The following is a 17,836-nucleotide window of genomic DNA, read 5'->3' as shown; positions in this document are numbered from 1 at the left end:
ATTGAAGGAACGAGTATACTACAAATATGAACACACCCTTGCACACAAGCTTACAGAGGCCACGATACTTTCTAGTCAGGTAGAGAGCTGCTGCAGGACATCTCCCTCACTATCTACAATGTGTAGCTGATACATGCTTTTTAAGCTCATATATGTAGAGAAGTGGTAACAAGTTCTAAATCTTAAAAACAAATTGATTTTTCAGTGTTACTAACCTTACATTTCAAAACATCCATCTGCTCATGATTTCAAAATTGGTTTGTTTGTTTGTTTGTTTTCTTTTCATTTGTTTTTAATTCTCCAGCTTATCTTTCTGTGGATTTTTAAAGTCCTGAAAATTATCACAGGGATACTTCTTATGTGCATAATGTTGCAAAATTCAGCCTGAAGGCTGAGAAGAAATAACTCAGAGATTCTCTGTTATTTCTGAAATGCTTCATCCTAGTCCACCACCAGCGTCTGTTCCCTCTCTTCTATGAGTGCTCCCTTCCCCTCTTCCTTTCCCTTACCTGCTGTGCTGGGGAATTCTCCCATCCAAGTCCTACTGCTGCTTTATTCCCTTTCCTTTGCTCTGGATATTGCCTCTGCCATTTCTTCTCCTGCTTTTACCTTTCACTGTCTCAGTCCAGATACCGCATTTTTTCCCCCCGTTTCCAAACATAGAACATCTAAGCAGCACAATGAGGGCAGCACTCCTGACTTTTCAGTGTGGAAAGGCATATAGGCCTCTGCACTGCATTGTAGCTCTTTGTCACTGTTCAACTCTTCATCTTAGTGTGAAGAATATGTAGACTGAGAGAGAACAGGTTGGATCTCTGTTGGCTTCTGGGATAGGTGCAGTTCTCTGTTGCCCTGCCAAAATGTGCTGTGCACTAATGGAGAGAAAACCACATGGGGGCAGAGTAGCAATCTCTGTTGCTAATTGGCAGATCTGTACCTTAATAGTCCTGGCAATAAGCAATATATTCCTCTGGCTGCTGCCAGCAATCCAGTATTTGTTGTGTTGCTTTTGGATGTCCTGAACCTCAGCTTCTTGAAAGAGCTAGTGAAATACATTAAAAATAAATAAATAATCCTGAGCATTTAGAGATATGATGGGAGTTAACAGTGCTCTTAGAAAGCTATCACAAAATAGTTTTAAAGAGATAAATTTTCATTTCAACTTACTTTTCAGTGACTGCTTTTGTATAAGCAAATCTGTCAGATTTTTAGACTGTTTCACTTAAAGTTTGATTCATAAAGAAAGCTGTCAAGGGTTACAGCCATCTTAACTCCTGATGCCATTTTTTTCTTATTTTTTTAGCTTACTCCAACAATTAATAGGGCATGTGGATGCCCCATCCCTTGAAGTGTTCAAGGCCAGGCTGGATGGGGCTTTGAGCAGCCTGGTCTAGTGGAAGGTATCCCTGCCCATGGCAGTGGGGTTGGAACTAGGTGGTCTTTAAAGTCCATTCCAAGCCAAACCATTCTGTGATTCTATGACTTGGAGGATTCTGTGTTTGTTGCAGCTGTTACCATTACAAGAACTGGTATAGCCAGTGCTAAGACACCCGTGGGTTTTCTGTAGTCCTAAAAAGACCAATGTGGTTATCAGCTTTAATCACGGACCAGGTATGTCACCTGTGGTTTTGGCATTAAGCCCATATTTAGGTTTAAGCAAGAATGACCTTTTAGAAAGGTATTTTCACATAATCACTGCAAGCAATTAAAATTTGTTCCTGTGCTTAAACGCTTTTTTTAAACATGTCATATTACTTATTTGACTTTAACTTCTTCCTAACTACTGGACATTATTGAACCTGTGTCTGTTCAACTAAAGAGCCTTCTACTCTTAGAAATCTTCCCACGCGTAAATAATTACAGCCCCCATCAAGTCGCATATCTGCTTTCTTTTTAGTCATTTCCTAAATCTCTTTCTGCAAGACTGTATTCTGGACTTTATATAATTCTCATGACTTCTCCCTTAATCTTCTTCAACAATGGTATGCTTGGAATTACAGTCTTCCTAAAATATCTGAATCTATTGACCTAAGTTGCGTATCTTCCAGTTTCCATATTTTCTTTTCAATGTCCTAAAATTCCCTTTCTCTTTAAGGTATTTAAGAATTTGGTCTTCTTTTTGTAGCCACAAAGAGGTGAGAAAGTTTTTCTTCATGTTACCTTGCCAGAATTTCCCTCCTCTCTTGCATTCTTACTTGCTGGAAAGCAGCAGGTATCCACTTCCAAAATAGTGACATTTTGCTGGAGGTGCATGTGTAGCACGGGCTGCAGTTCAGTGTTGGGTGGAAGACGATTTTCCTTAGAATCTGGTGATGGTCAAGAATCCAAGATGGTTACACGGCTACATAGGAGGTAGTTCCAGTGCTAAAATAATCATAATCCCTTTTTTCAAATGTATGAGCAAGTTCTTTTGAAATATTTATTGTCAAGATTCAAAGTTTTTCAAATTCTGCAGAATTAGGCAGTGTTTGATAATCGTTGTAATGTGAAAGAGATGGATATCTAAACATGTAAACTTGCAAATTAAAGACTAGAGAGCTATAAAAGACAAGCTCCATGCTAGGTCAGTATTGCTGCCTGTGTACAGTCCTTATTTAAATGAACCCATGTTTCATACATTAAGTGATCAGTTTAGTAGATGGGCACTTACAGCATTATGTCATTTAAGAAATTATGCACATAATATATAGTTTAGTCCTTCTTTCAAACCTTAAAGAGGGGATTTAAAAACTCCCCTTCTTACTTCAGTTTCTTTGGCACTGCTCACTACTGCTAATGCAGGTTTGGTAGTGCTCACTGACTTTCATAAAACTGCTCTTAGTCTGGTTTTGGTACCAGTGTAGGTTGAAGTTATTTTAAAGTCAAATTTTGTGCATTATTAAATTCACATTCTTTGGATGGCAGAAATATGCCATATGCAGCATTCTATCTATCTACTAGTTTGGTAAAATATTTTTAAAAAACAAAAAGAGAAAAAAAAATAAACTTTTTTTTTTTTTTTTTAATCTGCCATAACACATTTTTAGTATGGTATATTGCTTATGGTTCTGCTATTTTGTACATATATTACATAAGGTAGCATATATTCTGAAAGGTTAGTATTCTAGCTAGGTCTAACCTATCATTGGTTGAACACCAGATAGGGGTTTAAATATATACTAGTTCTCTGAGGACATAGATAGAGATGAGGGATGTCAACTAGTTGATGCTATCAGATGTAACTCTATAAACCTTACTGTAGTCCTGACATATTAAAAGGAGTATGACTGTAGTATATTGGAGAGGGACTCTTTATCAGGAACTTCATTGATAGGACAAAGAGTAATGGTTTTAAAGTAAAGTGGTTTTAAACTAAATGGTTTTAAAATAAAAGGTAGATATAGATTTAGAAAGAGGGTAGATTTACATTAGATAGAAGGAAGAAAGTTTTACTCTGAGGTTCATGAGGCAATGGCACAGGTTGCCCAGAGAAGCTGTGGATGCCCCTTCCCTGGAAGTGTTCAAGGCCAGGTTCACGGGGCTTTGAGCAAGCAGGTGGTGTCCCTGCCCATGGCAGGGAGGTTGGAAGTAGGTGATCTTTAAGGTCCCTTTCAACCCACACCATTCTATGACATAAATTCTTAGTAAACAGATAATCTCTTGGAAAAAAATAAGAGATGGCTATCTCCTTTAAAATTAATACATAAATTTTCTCTGAGGGTAGTTTGCAGGCTGAAAACAAGAATTGTAGTTGTTTATTTCTTACCTTCTGTTAGTAACATTGTATGGATTTGCATATTTTAGACAAACAAAAGAGAATGTGTAATTTATAAGCTTTTAGTAAAAAGAGGAAATCCCTTTCCCTATGATGGAAATATGTACCAAGAACTGTTTTTAATGTTAATGAAAACTTGTATTATCACAAGAAATACATGCAGAATTTTTGTGAGATTGTAAGTAAAGACAAACAAACAAACAAAAAAGCCCTCTTCCATTATGTACTTATGTTAAATTGTTTTTTTTTTTTCTCATACCATTATCACCTCAACAAAGATTTGAAATCTAGACATTAGCTGTATTTCCAGCATGTGACATAGAATCCATCAAGACATGTCATGAATTACAGTACAGGGTGCACAGTAGACAGGATCTTCTTGCTTTGAATCCCATTCACAGAGGAAGGCAGATGGGACTTAGCAGTGAGTTGAATAATAAATTAAGTGATAACTAAGGGAACTTCTTTTTGTTTGATGGAAAACTATTCAGAACTATACTGGGCAGTTAATTCTTGGTAGCTTGCTGGGTTGACCCCAGCCAGCAATTAAGCATCCACAGTCTGTTTGCTCCCAGCCTCCTCCACAGCTGGATGGAATTGCTGTGAGAGAACTGGAAGAACAAAAGTGTGTAAAAACTTGTGGGCTGAGTTATAGACAGTTTAATAAATGAAAGGAAAAAAAAAAAAAGGAAAAAAGCAAACTGCCAAGTGATGCAAAAGCTGTTGCTTACCACCTCCCAAGAGCAGACTAATGCCCAGCCCATCTCCAAGGAATGGCTACCTTGGAAAGACAGTATTGTTGCTGACCATGATGTCAAATGGCATGGTCATTTAACTGTCAGCTGGGGTCAGCTGTCCCCTCCTGGTTGCTTCCACCCCCAGCCTAGTCACTGAGGGACAGGATGAGAAACAGAGAAGCTTTTGAAGCTGTGAAAGCACTGCACAATAATAGTTAAAATACTGGAGTGACACAAATGTGAAACACAGCACTGTATGGAGCTGCTGTTAAGAAATTTACCTCCATCCCAGCCAGACCAAGTACTCTTGGCATTACAGGAATCAGAATGGTTTCTAAATATATTAACGGGATTGAAGAATACTATTTTGATTCCATTTGTATGTCTGTCTTTTCTCTCCTGCATGGCTTGATTGTTTATGTACATAATTGTTGTACAAGCTTCACAAGATGTACATAAGAAAACTCCCTAAAATCCTTTGCTCTAAACTTGCACCTCTTATTTTAGCAGTCCACTTCATGATCTTTCTGTTTTCAATACTTTTACTGATTGATCTCAGATTTGCATCAACAGCTGTTAAAGCAACGAGGGTGATACCTTTTCAAAGGGTGACTTCTGACACCAAAAACAGTGATGTGTTGACACAACTGACATTGATGGTAGCTGTACCACTAATCGGAGATGCTTGTGGTAAATCTCCATATTTAGAATTATATGGCCACTGCAAAATTTAGAGGTTTGGGGATTACAGTGCTTCAATGTGTACTTACGGTGTAGTCCTACCTCTCAAGAGTTCCAGGAAAAGTATTCTGCAAATACTGATGTTCTAAAAGAAAGTAGATTCATGTTTTTTCAGAGACAGATGAAGCTCTTGTAGTATTGTTTATGTCAAATTTTCATTACCTGTGGTAACCAGCTGTGTTCCAAGAAAGTACTGTGATTGTATGGTGATGTCACTTATGGTTGTTACAGCTTCTGCTCATGTGGTTTTGCTACTGTGTTAGATTTTTTTTCCTGCTTCCTGTAATTAGCATGTAAAGAGTAGACCAGTCTACTTTTCAGGCAGACAAAATTTTCCATCAGAACTAGGTATAGCATATGCTCAGAAGTGCATGGTGAGCAAAGCTAAAAAGAACATAGTTATATTTTCTACAGCAGACTTGCATTTCCCCCAATTCCTTCCTTAGAAGTAAGTCTGAATGTTTTTTGCTAATGGCACGTTTTGCTCCATGCACAAAATTAAATTTCTCTCTTAGAATATTTAGATTAATTTTACAGTCCTCATCAATTTTCTCATGTTACTTTATATAATGGTATCCAATAATGGAAAACAGAAGTGTGTGCTTAAGGATTTAAACACAAGTAAAATCAAGAATTACTAAGTCAAGGTTGACAATTTACTCACTCTTGACTGCAGTAGTTTTTGTGCATACTCACTGGACTAGGGTCTCTTTAGATAATAGAATATTCTTTTTCAGGTATTGTAAATAATACAGATTAACATTTTTCTGTATAAATTTTTTAGTATAGTGTATACAGTTAAAAGGGTGAAGCACCTAACAGTCACACAGTGAAAGGGTTATTTTTAGTGTAACCTGTGCACAATACACCTATAGGGCCAAATTTTTAAAGGGGTCTCAATATTCCCTCTGATTTTTATATCTTCAGTCTCTTTTGTGCATGTATGATAGGATTAAGATATCTGAGTTTTTGACTTCAGTCACTAATTGACATATCTTAATCCTTTCATATCTGTCCATAAAAGAAGAGGCCATCTTTAAAAATTTCACCTAAAGTGCTCAATTTTGCCTTCAGATACCTCCATGCAACTTCCATTGAAGTAATTGGAGCTGTGCCTGCATATCTGATGGTGGAACTGGACTCATTGCAATTAAGGTACACGTTTACCAACATAATTAGTCATCTGGAATAATCACTGGGCCCAGTGTGACATTCTGCATGTGCAGAATTTCCTAGGTTGGACCCTCTGCAGTGTGGGAGGTTGAAGATTATGGTGATAATTTTATCTCTTGCCTTAAATTTGTAGCTGTAGCAGAACTTTAATGAAATTTGCCGTATTTAATTTTCCTATTTTTAAATATGAAACATGGAAGAAGGACATGAAAACAACATATTTTTCACAATGTGATATCTTTGTATATTTTTTTTTTCATATCCAACCAGTGCATAGACAATCTATGAATTCCACAAGCACTTTATGGATGGCATGTGCATCCACAATTGTGGTTTGTGCAAGAGCACACAGTTTAAAATATCCAACCCTGAGGATAGTGCTTTCTTTTTGTGTATATTTGTGCTTGCAAAGAACAAACTACAAAGTAGATGTGTAAAGAATCGCACAGTTAACTAGCAGCACAAAACCCACATATGGTAACTTTGGTACCCCTTAATTCATAAAACAGATCTGTAAACGTCATGATAGTGTGCCTGTTTTCCCCTAAGTTAAAATTCTGTGTTTTGTGATTGAAAATCAGTTCCATGCAGCTTTTAAATTGGTGTCTGTCTCCTGTCACTGGTCTGGGAGGGGCTGTTTACAAAAATCTTGACTTTTAAAACTAATCTTTGGAGAGAATCATGTAGGTCCATGATTGACCTAAAAGCAGAAAAAAAAGATTTTGCAGGGGTTTTCCCAAATAAAACATCCATCTTGAACTTATGACCACACAAAAAATTTCAGCTAAAAGAAGTCGTTCTTCTCGGATGTTATAACCTGTGAAAACCTATGAACATACTGAGTGCTCCAGTAAATTAGAATAGTGACTGGTGAATATTTGTGTCTAGTTCTAGAACTGTTATGAAATGCCAGTTTTCAAGGTTTTGGTTTTATTGGTATTCCTTTGCATTTGTAGTGCCACCAAGTTTAAGGATGGCAGAATATGCTGTTCCCTCTGAAAGTTATGCACTACCACAAAGGTTAACTTACTTTAAGGAAGCTTTAGCCCAGGTGCTTTCACACCAATCTTTCCTTTAGTGTGAGGGCATCTTCCAGTGGCAAGCACAGCCAATATTAATTGTTATAACTTGTTCAAATTGAAGAAGATGCTGTTTATACAATCAAAACTTCTTGAAGGTTTAAGATTAATTTTTTAAACAAACATTATCACAGGGGAATTTAAAATACAAGAAGATACAATACAACTTCTTTGAAACAGAAATAAGCATTAGAGAATTAAGTAGCATTTTTAAAGGACTTTATGTTTAAAAACAATATGTATTTTTACAGTGACAGATTGAATGGAGAGATTATCTCTTAAAAACAATGTTTAGGTATGGTGAGCAGTTATGTTTTAATATAGTAATAGGACTTAGTTACTTTGAAAGTAAATTTTAATACCTGTTTAATGCATTAACTCTTAGAATGCTACTGTAGTATTTTCTACAGTTAGGCATATACATCGTTAGGTGGTCATAGACTTATGCCCTCTGCATCTAGAATGATTAACAGGTTTATAATTCAGCCTACCACCTAAATTCTTTCAATCTTTCCATATCTGTTGCACCACTTTGATAATGTATAGAAACTGGGATGTCTTCCCATTTTCAGGTAAAGACTCTTGGCAATGAAAGTGGTTGATTTCTTGACCTTAGTGTTCCTTTGTGATGTGTTTACGCCCTGCTTGTTCTACATGTTTGTACATTTCTTTGTTTTGTTGAGATGGAAATAAGTTAAAATTGTTGCTAAACCATTTTTTTTCCCAAAGTTTTTTCTCTCTTTTTAATTGATTTTCATTGTGTGTTTTTGCAGCAAGCTTAGTAGTGGAGGAGCGAACGAGACAGATGAAAATGAAAGTGCACCGTTATAATCAGACATCAGGGTCTGGTTCTAGTCAAGAACATGAGCGTGAGCAATATACCAAGGTAAAGTTAGCATATTCAAATGATACTTTGACTTGAAAATTGAAGGCATAAACATGTTTATTTAAAATTTTATACACCTTTTTACATCTGTGAAAAGCAGAACACATGAAAAACTGTTCAAGGATGACAGATCGTGTTAAACAAAGCTATGTCACCTTGAGCTTTGGAAACCTCAGGCCTGCAAATCCCTGGAGGCTGAAAAAAGCCCTGGTCTTCTATTCTTCACTGCGCCCTTTCTGTTGTCTGATATATAGAGAGATAGACACAATTTGATCCAATCTCATGCAGATTTTTTCATATTTATGTAATATTTTTGCATCTTAATAATGTCATAGATAAAGTATTTCCTTTCTGGAAATATGTTCTGGTTACATTGATTTCGTTTTCTAATAATAATGTAAGGACTTCCTTTGATAATTGTGTATATGAAATTACATGAATGAAGAGAGAACATATAGATTTTTCTTGATAATGCTGAAATGATATCCCCCAACCATGTAGGTTTAAAACCATATAAACCTCTGAGCAATCTTCTAAAAATCTCAGAGATCTCTGCCTCTCACAAGTCAAGCTGTGAGGGGCTAATCTCATTTTGCCCTGTGAAACCTAAAAAAGTGGAAACATCTGCAGGAGTCGGGATGGGCAATGTTTATTTAGACTTTGTTTCATTTTTAGAGATGCAGCACTGCTTTTATGTAGTCTAAATAAAGAGCAAAGACAAAAACAGCCGTAGGTGGCTGTAAGGGAAGTGTTCCTGCAGTGCTGTTCTTCCACTGCCATGGAGGCCGACACGATCGTGGGGTGTTTACAACGAGCGACCACGGGATGGCACTGTGAATGTAAAAGTTCTCTGGGAAAAAAAAAGAAAAAAAAAAGAAAAAAAAAAAAGAAAAAAAAAAAAAGGACACATTCCACATTCAACAACTGTATGCATTAAAAATAAGGTCTCCGAATCTCCGAATAGTAGTAGTTGGAAGAAAATTACAGCTTTTATAAATTTAGACTTTCGTGCCTTAAGAGACACATTTCTATGAAGTTCTTCATATCAGTAAGAGCTAAAAACTTTTATTACATTTTAAAAGAGATGGTCTTTCCTTTGGAAACCAGTGCCACACAGAAAACATCAAACATTGTCGGCCTCTCAACAGCTGAGGACATCAGGATGCTCCTGGCATTTATTAGCAGTGCAGAACCAGACTTTTTGTCCCTTCCCCTTCAGTACCACTTCTCTTTGTTTCACAGACTTGATGCTCCTGGAGGCCCAAGTTGAAATAATGAATAACACAAGGTACTCAGCAGTACAGAAAAATCAGAAGTTCACTTAGGAATGTGTAGTAGGCAAATAGGCATCTACCTTGTACCATCTAATGGATTTGAAAAAATTGTTGAAGGTCTTGTTACAGTTAAATATTAAGACAATTTTAATAAGGATGTTTCTTTATTTGAGACCACCTCACTGGGAGCATAGGACTTAAATAAATAAAACAGTTCTCAAATGAAAGAGAAATAGGCTGTAAGTCCTCAATTTCCAAATTGCCAGGTATTAATGACACACACACACACACACAAAAAAAAAAAAAAAAAAAAGGGATGGGCAGCCTTCTCTAGGTGGCCCTGCTTGAGCTAGGGGGCTTGGACCAGGTGATTTCCAGAAGTCCCTTCAACTTTGGCCATTTTGTGATACTGGTCAGAAGCCAGAGTTTGCATATTAATTAGGGTATTTCCTAAATAAAAGGCCAGATTTCTGATCTGGATTTTTTGTGCTTACAGATCAGTTTAAATTTCATATTTTTCCATCATGAGATACTTTTTTTTAAAAAAAAAATCCTGACTCTTAAATATTTATCGTAAATATTATTTATGCTCCTCATAAATATTGTTGTAGTTCCTCAGTGTATTTCTCTGACTAAGACTAATGTAAATCTGATGTTTAGTTAAATGGTTGGAAAACATCAAACTGCAATTTTACCGATTTCCCTTGTCTTTCTGTTTCTGTTATTAACTTTAATTTTTAAATGTATGTGGAAATGAAATCAAAATTGAAATTTCAGCATGATCGGTACTAGATGGAAAGAACTCTGAAATATTTTTTATTTGCTTTTTTTTTTTTTTTTCTTAATCTATGACTAAAACTTTGAGTAAGAAAATTTTCTGTCCATTGTTATAAGAAAAGTATTTTGGTGGTATGTCATGTTCCAACAGATATGTGCTCCTTTCCATGCTAAAAAAGTATTAAAGAGAATGAGTTACTTTTTTTGGACTTTAAATACAAAAATCTTTAACTTCTTATGTATTTTCTATATCATCTTTTGTAGTACGATGAGCCAATCTACAATAAATTGTTAAGTGCTGAGAACAAATTATATTAGCACATTCTAACACTCTGTACTATATTCAGTGATGTAGCTGTTTGCTTCATATTGCTATGGTGATAGTAGTCACTTTGATTAATATGTTGTTAAAGCAAGCCTAGTGCTGCTATCTTTCTTTGTCCTCAGAAGATGTTGAAGGAATCATGAAAAATAAACCAGACAGATGAAGATGAGGCAGTTCTAATGAAAATATCATGGCAGGTGATGCAGTAAAGCTAATGAGTGAAAGCACTTAAGACAATATCTAATTTCTGGTGCCAAAATCAGTGAAAAGTCTTTGCAGGAGCAAGACTTACTTTAATTTAAGAAGAAAAATTGTTCAGTGGTCTAATAGACATTTTAGAATAGTGAGAAAGAAATATTAAGTAGCTGTAAAATAAATAGCCATTGCAAGCAGAATTTGTTCCTCTTTAAAAGAAATACTCCTTTCTTTCCTCCCTTTTTTTCCCTCCCTTTGTCTATTTCTTCAGAAAATATATATTTATATTTCTTAGAGAAATTACACTGTGCTGTACACTGAGAATATGTTCTCTTCAGCTTTTCAGAGCAATTGGCTCACATGGATTCAATCCTTCCTCTATTTTAGCATTTGCATATATGCATGGTATATTACACCCAACCTTCTTCAAACCTTTCAAAATTTTTTCATCTGTAAGGACTGGATCTTCCTTGCAATAGTGAGTTACATGTCTAAAAAATTAATTTCTTACATTTAAATTTGTTTTCTTTTGTATTGAAAAAAAAAAACTTTTTTTTTTCCAGAAGTACTAGAACATGGCCTTCACAATTTCAAATCTATCTTGTTCATTTCTTACATTTTTGTAATTTTTCCCACTCAGTTTCAGTAGTCACGGACTATTTTTCAAACATACATGGTGCAGTGAGTGAGTAAACATTTTAAACATTCGGGTTTTAAACATGTGTTAATGGATTTTGAAAAAGTTAACTGCTGTACAGCATGTGTATAGGTCTTGATGTCTCTTGTGCTCTAAGACCTCAAAGGCTCTTGTCCTCAAAGACCTCACATCTTTATTTCCTTCAGTTTCAGTGAAAGAACTCCATAATTCATCTAAACCTCTTACACCGTAAAAAGCCAAGTGGAAAAACAAATAAACAAACAAAAACAAAATACTCTGGATTTGGCAAAAGGGTTTAAAGAAGGACTTTAAATATCTGTTTTCCTTCCTTCCTTGTACATTGGTAAGGCTGGAAGTGGCTACTATCACTGTTATATATATTTGCTGTTTAAGTGTTTCAGAGACTCAGAACACTTTGGTGGCATAATTCTGCATTTGCACAGATGTAAATGACAGAACATCTTAATTATGCTCTTAATTAAAAAGTCAATACGTATTCATTACAAATGCCACACACAGAACACAAATACCATGCTACAGCTGTTCCAGCTTTCCAGAGAACGTGCAACACATTTTTTATTTTTTTTTAAGAAGGTCTGTTTATTCAAGACAGTCACTGATCAGAGTACTGTAGTGCCTACTTAAAAGGACATCATTCTATATTTAGATGCACTACCAACTCAGTTAACTCTGTATGTGATCGACTGGAAAGAATTTAGCATAAAAAGCAAGTGTAGTCATGGCATCAGTTTACTGGCACTCTGGATTTAATTTCATAGTTAAAGTCTACAACGGTAGGCTGTGTAGGAGACAGGATGATAGGATACTGACTGCCAAAGTTTATGTGATGCTGGGCAAGGCACCTAAGGATATGCATAGAAAGGAATCCTCTTGGAGGCTGATGTTATCGGTATCTTCTTTTGATCTCCCTTCATCAACAGTCAAGTGAAAAATATTTACCGTGTATCATATTGACACTACAGTCACTCCAAGATGGATGGATATGGTTTCACAAAATTCAGTAAGATCCTTTTGTTTGACTCCTGGGCTTCACCACAACTTTTCCATTGGATGACTTGCTCATTTTTGCTGTACAGGTGCTGGTAGGAGTCACAAACAGGGCCAAGGTGCCAGGCACTGAATCCCAGCAGCATTTGGAGGAACCAAATAGTCGTAAAACTCAAGGTGCTTTGTGCCATGGTTCAGTGTTTCCTGACAAAATTCCTTGTTAGAGTAAGGTGACTCAAAGGCAGCTATGATCTCAAGACTTGAGTAGGTCCCTCAGTGAACCTAGCCCTTAATGGTTCTTGTCTGTATCTCTTTCTGCATTTTAATTTCCTCATTTCAATCCCCATTTAATTTTCTTATTTAATTCTGTTATTCAAAGCACATGATGAGGCATGTTTTTTCAGAGGTTAGTCACCTGAGGCTTTTTCTGTAAAGGAGGAGGCACTCCTTCAGTTTCAAATCTCTGAACTGTTCTATTCACCACAGGTTGAGCTGAGAAATCTAGAAATATAAAATCTTAATAATATGGAATATAAATAACGGATTATTAAATTACTTCTATAATGCCTTATAATCAGTAAAATTGCTAATGCTGTTAGTCATTAAGGAACTATGAAAGTATCATCATAGAATGGAATAATAGAATGGCTCAGGTTGGAGGGGACCTTAAAGATCACATACTTCCAACCCCCCTGCTGTGGGCAGGGACACCTCCCAATAGATCAGGTTGGATGAGGCCCTGGGCAGTCTGGTCTTGAACACCTCCAGGGATGGGGCACCACAATCTCTCTGGATAACCTGTTCCAGTGCCTCATCACCCTCTGAGTGAAGAATTTTCTCCTAACATCTAATCTAAATCTCCCTTCTTTTAGTTTAAAACCATTCCCCCATATGATTGAGCAAGAAGTCGCTCTCTATCTTTTTTATGAGTATCCACAAAGTACACTTTATATTTGTGTCTGTGCTTTTTTCACTGGTGTCAACACGTCTGCAGTTCATCATACCCCTTTTTTTCACCTATTGCTGATGCAGAAGCAGTGACTACATAGGTGGTAAAGTGAATGGAAGAACTGCATTTCAAATGTTTATATTTCAGACAGTTACATTGAAAGAAAGTCTGTCTTTGTAATACCGAAGCAGACAAACAGTGCAGATAGTATGGGAATTTGAAGCCAGCTGCACACTTCAGCTATGTTCCAAATGAGATTAAATATTGTACTTTGGAATGGAAATGTTACATAAACTTTAACTGCCTAAGACATAGAGATGAAAGAGAAGTGACTGCACTGAAAATTCACTTAATTTTGAAGCTTCAGAATAATTTTTCTGTAATATTTAAGTGTATCATGACAGAGAAATGCATTAAAAATACACAGAGTTATGCTGAAGAGCAGTAGGACTCTAGATGAGTGGGACATTGTTATTTTTGATCCCAACTGGAAACATGCAGGCTTTTCTGTAATGAAAATATCAAATAAGTGGATCTTGGCTTGTGACTTTTTTATTCTAAATGACAAGTTCAGATGTATTTCAACAATAAAGTATTATTCTTTTAATGTTCACTGACTTAAGAGCACTTCTCTCTCTGAAAGGGAAAAAAAGCTAACTTCAAAATTGCTTTCATTTTGTTAATCTGTTTCTCTCCCTCCTCCCCCCCTGACTGTTCATATTATTTGAAAGAAAAGAAAATAATCTTTCACAGGAATTAAAATTTTGAGTGGCAGCAGTGCAAGTTAGTTATATGTCAAAAAAAAAAAAAAGTTAACTAGGAACAGAAAAAAACTTTTCAGCTGATATTGCAATTAACAAGTAGCCTGTGCTCTTCCATCAGGGAATCTGTAAGAAAGAGAGGGATAAAGCTATACAAGGTCATGTTTTTTTTGTTTTGTTTTGTTTTGTTTTGTTTTGTTTTGTTTTTCCTGTCATCCTCCCAGCCCTTCTTTCATGCTCTTAAAGTTAGCACTCAGGATAGTGCTAACCTCAGGGGAGGTTATCTGACATTACTGAGTTAGCTGATTGTCAAAATGTACTGGAGTACAAATGTAGGGAGTAATAAGTCAAAAAAAAATAAATGTATGCCTCTTGTAGAGGATAGGAAAATCAGGAAACTGTGTTTCATGGCTTGAAGGTGATACATGCATCTGCATTAGGTGTATATTCACCTGAGCTCATGTTTGCCAATCTTTTTAAGTCATACCTTTTGCCAGCTGGCTCTGCCTGAAAGCCAGTGTCTAGTTCAGCTGAGGATATTCACAAGTAGTCACAGCTTTGTCTGTAAGTTGCACATAAAACTGCAGTAAGTTTTATGTAAAAGTTTACAGAGCACAGATCCAGAAAATGAACTCCCTAGAGCATCATGTCAAAAACTGCCTTACGTTTCCACATGTTCATAGTTTTCACATAGCATGCCCCAGAAGGTATGGCACTGTTTCAGTCCCTTCCCAGCTGAGGGTCCCTTTCTCTCTAATCATAGTGAATTTTAGTTTTGGGAAGCTGGCAATTTAGGTAAGTGTGACATTACTAGGACTAAAGCTTTTTTTTTAATATATGTCCAACTGGTGGTGTGGGTAATTTGAGTGTTATGCAATGGATATGGTGTTGCAGTCAGTTTTAACTAACCTAAGCTTCTGGTGTTGACGACACTGTACTAATTTCTACCCTTCTCCACATGCTCTTCCTGCCAGGTCCTCTGCTGGTTCTCACACTTGTGCACATGTGCAACCGGATCAGGGAACTGATCTGCTTGAGAACAAATATTATTTTTGTTGTTTGCTTTCTTCACAACTAGTGCTCAAGTATCATAATACAAATAGATATTTTGAGGTAGTGAATACACTTTTTTGCTTTTATAATAGGTATTGAAAGCAACCTCTAGTGCCAGCTTCTTGTATCCACTGCATAAATACTTAACTATTATAGTTTGAGAGTACTAAAGGTCCAGCAGCCTATTTAAAGTCCAATGCTGTAATTTATTTCAAGTATCTCACTTATTACATAAATACCGCTTTTGATTTCTTTAGTAGACATGTAAACATTATTTAATATAAGTATTCCTCTGAAGTTCATTAAATTTTGTTAGATCCAAAAGCAGCTGTAGAGAATTGTCATACTTAGGTCATTTGTTGTCTCGGTATATGCACTGCATTTTGATGAGACTCCTCACCCTTTCTTTTCTTGATCTCTAGTATAACATACAAACAGATCAGTACAGAAGTTGTGATAACGTCTCTGCCAAATCATCAGATAGTGATGTCAGTGATGTGTCAGCCATTTCCCGAACCAGCAGTGCCTCACGCCTCAGCAGCACAAGTTTTATGTCAGAGCAATCTGAACGCCCTCGGGGCAGAATCAGGTGAGTTCTCAGCGCAGCTTCAATTGTATCACACCCCCTCTTTTGTGCCAAAATACAACTAGAAATAATTGAAATTAAGTGACCACAGAAGAACTTGGGAAATGTTGTCTGTCTACATATAAGCTGCCTTCCATTGCTAGCCTAAGATGACAATACTTTTTTGCACTTAAGTGTCTAAAACAGAAGTTCCCATGAAGTGATGTATTTGTGGAAGTGGGACTTGAACACACCCTATCTCATTGCTGGTTATGAATCAGTGTAATATATACACCAATATGATATTACAGCAGAAATGTTTCTAGTTTTGTCATATAAAGAATTTGATCACATAAAAGTTTTGTATTTCTTTCCATCTGTGTGTCTATCTCCATACCTGCCTACTTGTGTTTTGCTGTTTTCATGCATGATGAATTATTGGCTTTGAAACAAGTTTTTCTATAGTAACCTTATATCTCTGCTGTAAAATAGATACATTATCAATAATCAAATCTCTTTCATCCTTGATAATAAGCTACTTCTCAGTTTAGGGATTTTTAAAAAATGTACAAACAGGATCCTGTCTTCGTATAACTTAGCAAAACTCCCACCAGCAATAATGGCTGTAGGATTGGCCTTCTGTCTATGATAACATCTACCAATGTCTGTACTCAGAAAAACATGACTGTAGGTGCTAGAAGTCAGGATATGAAGTAGGAATGGTAAAAAATAAAAAAAATAAAATTATCCCGATGGAGAAAATCAGTCTGATGAAAGTCTGGATGGCATCATTAAGTACATTGGAACATTTCTAGACAGACATACCATTCAAGAAATTCACCTTCAGGGTTTTTAATCTGTTCACAAAATGGAAAGGGATGTTAGGGAAAGTCAGAAAGTGGGCTCTGTGTATGAACTAGTTCGACTATTGTTTTATTGTTAAAGAAAGTTCACAAGTGTATGAAAATGTGTTTTAGTTGGGTGAAATACATCTGTATTAATAATGAAATCCATAATCCAGCAGAACACTGTTAGTGGAAGTATTTGAAGTTGCTCATGTTTGAAGTTCTGATCATGTATTTAAATGCTACATTTCATTGTAGCCTAACTTTTTACTACTAGTCTCTTACAAAGGGTTTAATTTTTCCAAAACACGTATATTTTCTAGATACTGAATTTCCTCAACTAGGTCTTTTTAGAGTATTTTTGGCAGTTTGACCAAAATAGGATTTTTACCCATAACTATCTCTGTGTTGAGACGATTTTATCAGGAAGGTTCCCTGGGTTCCTAGCATCTGATCATAAATATCAAAAGGGTCTCAACCCACAAGAACCTGTAACCTTGCGTATGGTGGTAAGAGGGAAACCTGCGATCAGACCTTTGTTCTCATTCTGTCTCTTTAATTTTAATGAGCAGCAGAGCACATTGGATACAGAATAGGCCAAGGTGGTGTACTAAACCACGTGTTTGCAATGGGAGCTTCAGCTGGGAGAGTTTGGCTTCACTCTAAACTCCTAAAGTCAGATGTAGTTGGAATTCAGATACTTTCACTTTCTGATACTGTCCAGAGAATCCATGCATAAGACATGAGACACTTGATACTTACTTGCTTTAATTTTCTCTTAACTTCTGGTAGTACTTACATAGTGAATAAAATATATGGTAGTAATATGCATTGCAGCTCATTCAGTAGAAATAGGAGGACAAAATTAATAGATTCATAAGATACTAATAATTGTTTTTCATCTCAGCCTGCTGTAGTTTTGCTCCCCCAAAGTACCCATAAAGTAAATGAGAGATGGCTAATGCAGTTAGCTTATTTCAACCAATAAATGCAAAGAAATAAATTTTAAAATCATTTTGATGTTATGTTGGGAAGTATTTTATCCAATGGCTTAAC

General features: G+C 36.1%; 1 protein-coding gene across 31 annotated transcripts in view; it reads left to right on the top strand.

Annotated features, from left to right (window-relative positions):
• RIMS1 (regulating synaptic membrane exocytosis 1) overlaps positions 1 to 17,836 on the top strand; it is a 318,971-nt gene that overhangs the window by 236,873 nt on the left and 64,262 nt on the right. For 17 of the 31 annotated variants that reach the window (XM_038176856.2, XM_072036301.1, XM_072036300.1 and 14 more), the window contains 2 exons: positions 8,258 to 8,370; positions 15,793 to 15,959. The exons of 12 other annotated variants lie outside the window; for them this stretch is intronic. In XM_038176856.2, the coding sequence (XP_038032784.1) occupies positions 8,258 to 8,370; positions 15,793 to 15,959 (280 nt within the window). Of the gene's footprint in view, positions 1 to 6,306; positions 6,388 to 8,257; positions 8,371 to 15,792; positions 15,960 to 17,836 lie in introns of those variants that run through there. 2 more of the 31 variants (XM_072036298.1, XR_011808513.1) reach the window with 2 other exon arrangements.

Source organism: Anas platyrhynchos, chromosome 3 (genome assembly GCF_047663525.1).
Source record: "Anas platyrhynchos isolate ZD024472 breed Pekin duck chromosome 3, IASCAAS_PekinDuck_T2T, whole genome shotgun sequence".
In the NCBI taxonomy this organism is placed as follows: domain Eukaryota; kingdom Metazoa; phylum Chordata; class Aves; order Anseriformes; family Anatidae; genus Anas; species Anas platyrhynchos.
This window is presented reverse-complemented; position numbering and strand designations above follow the sequence as displayed.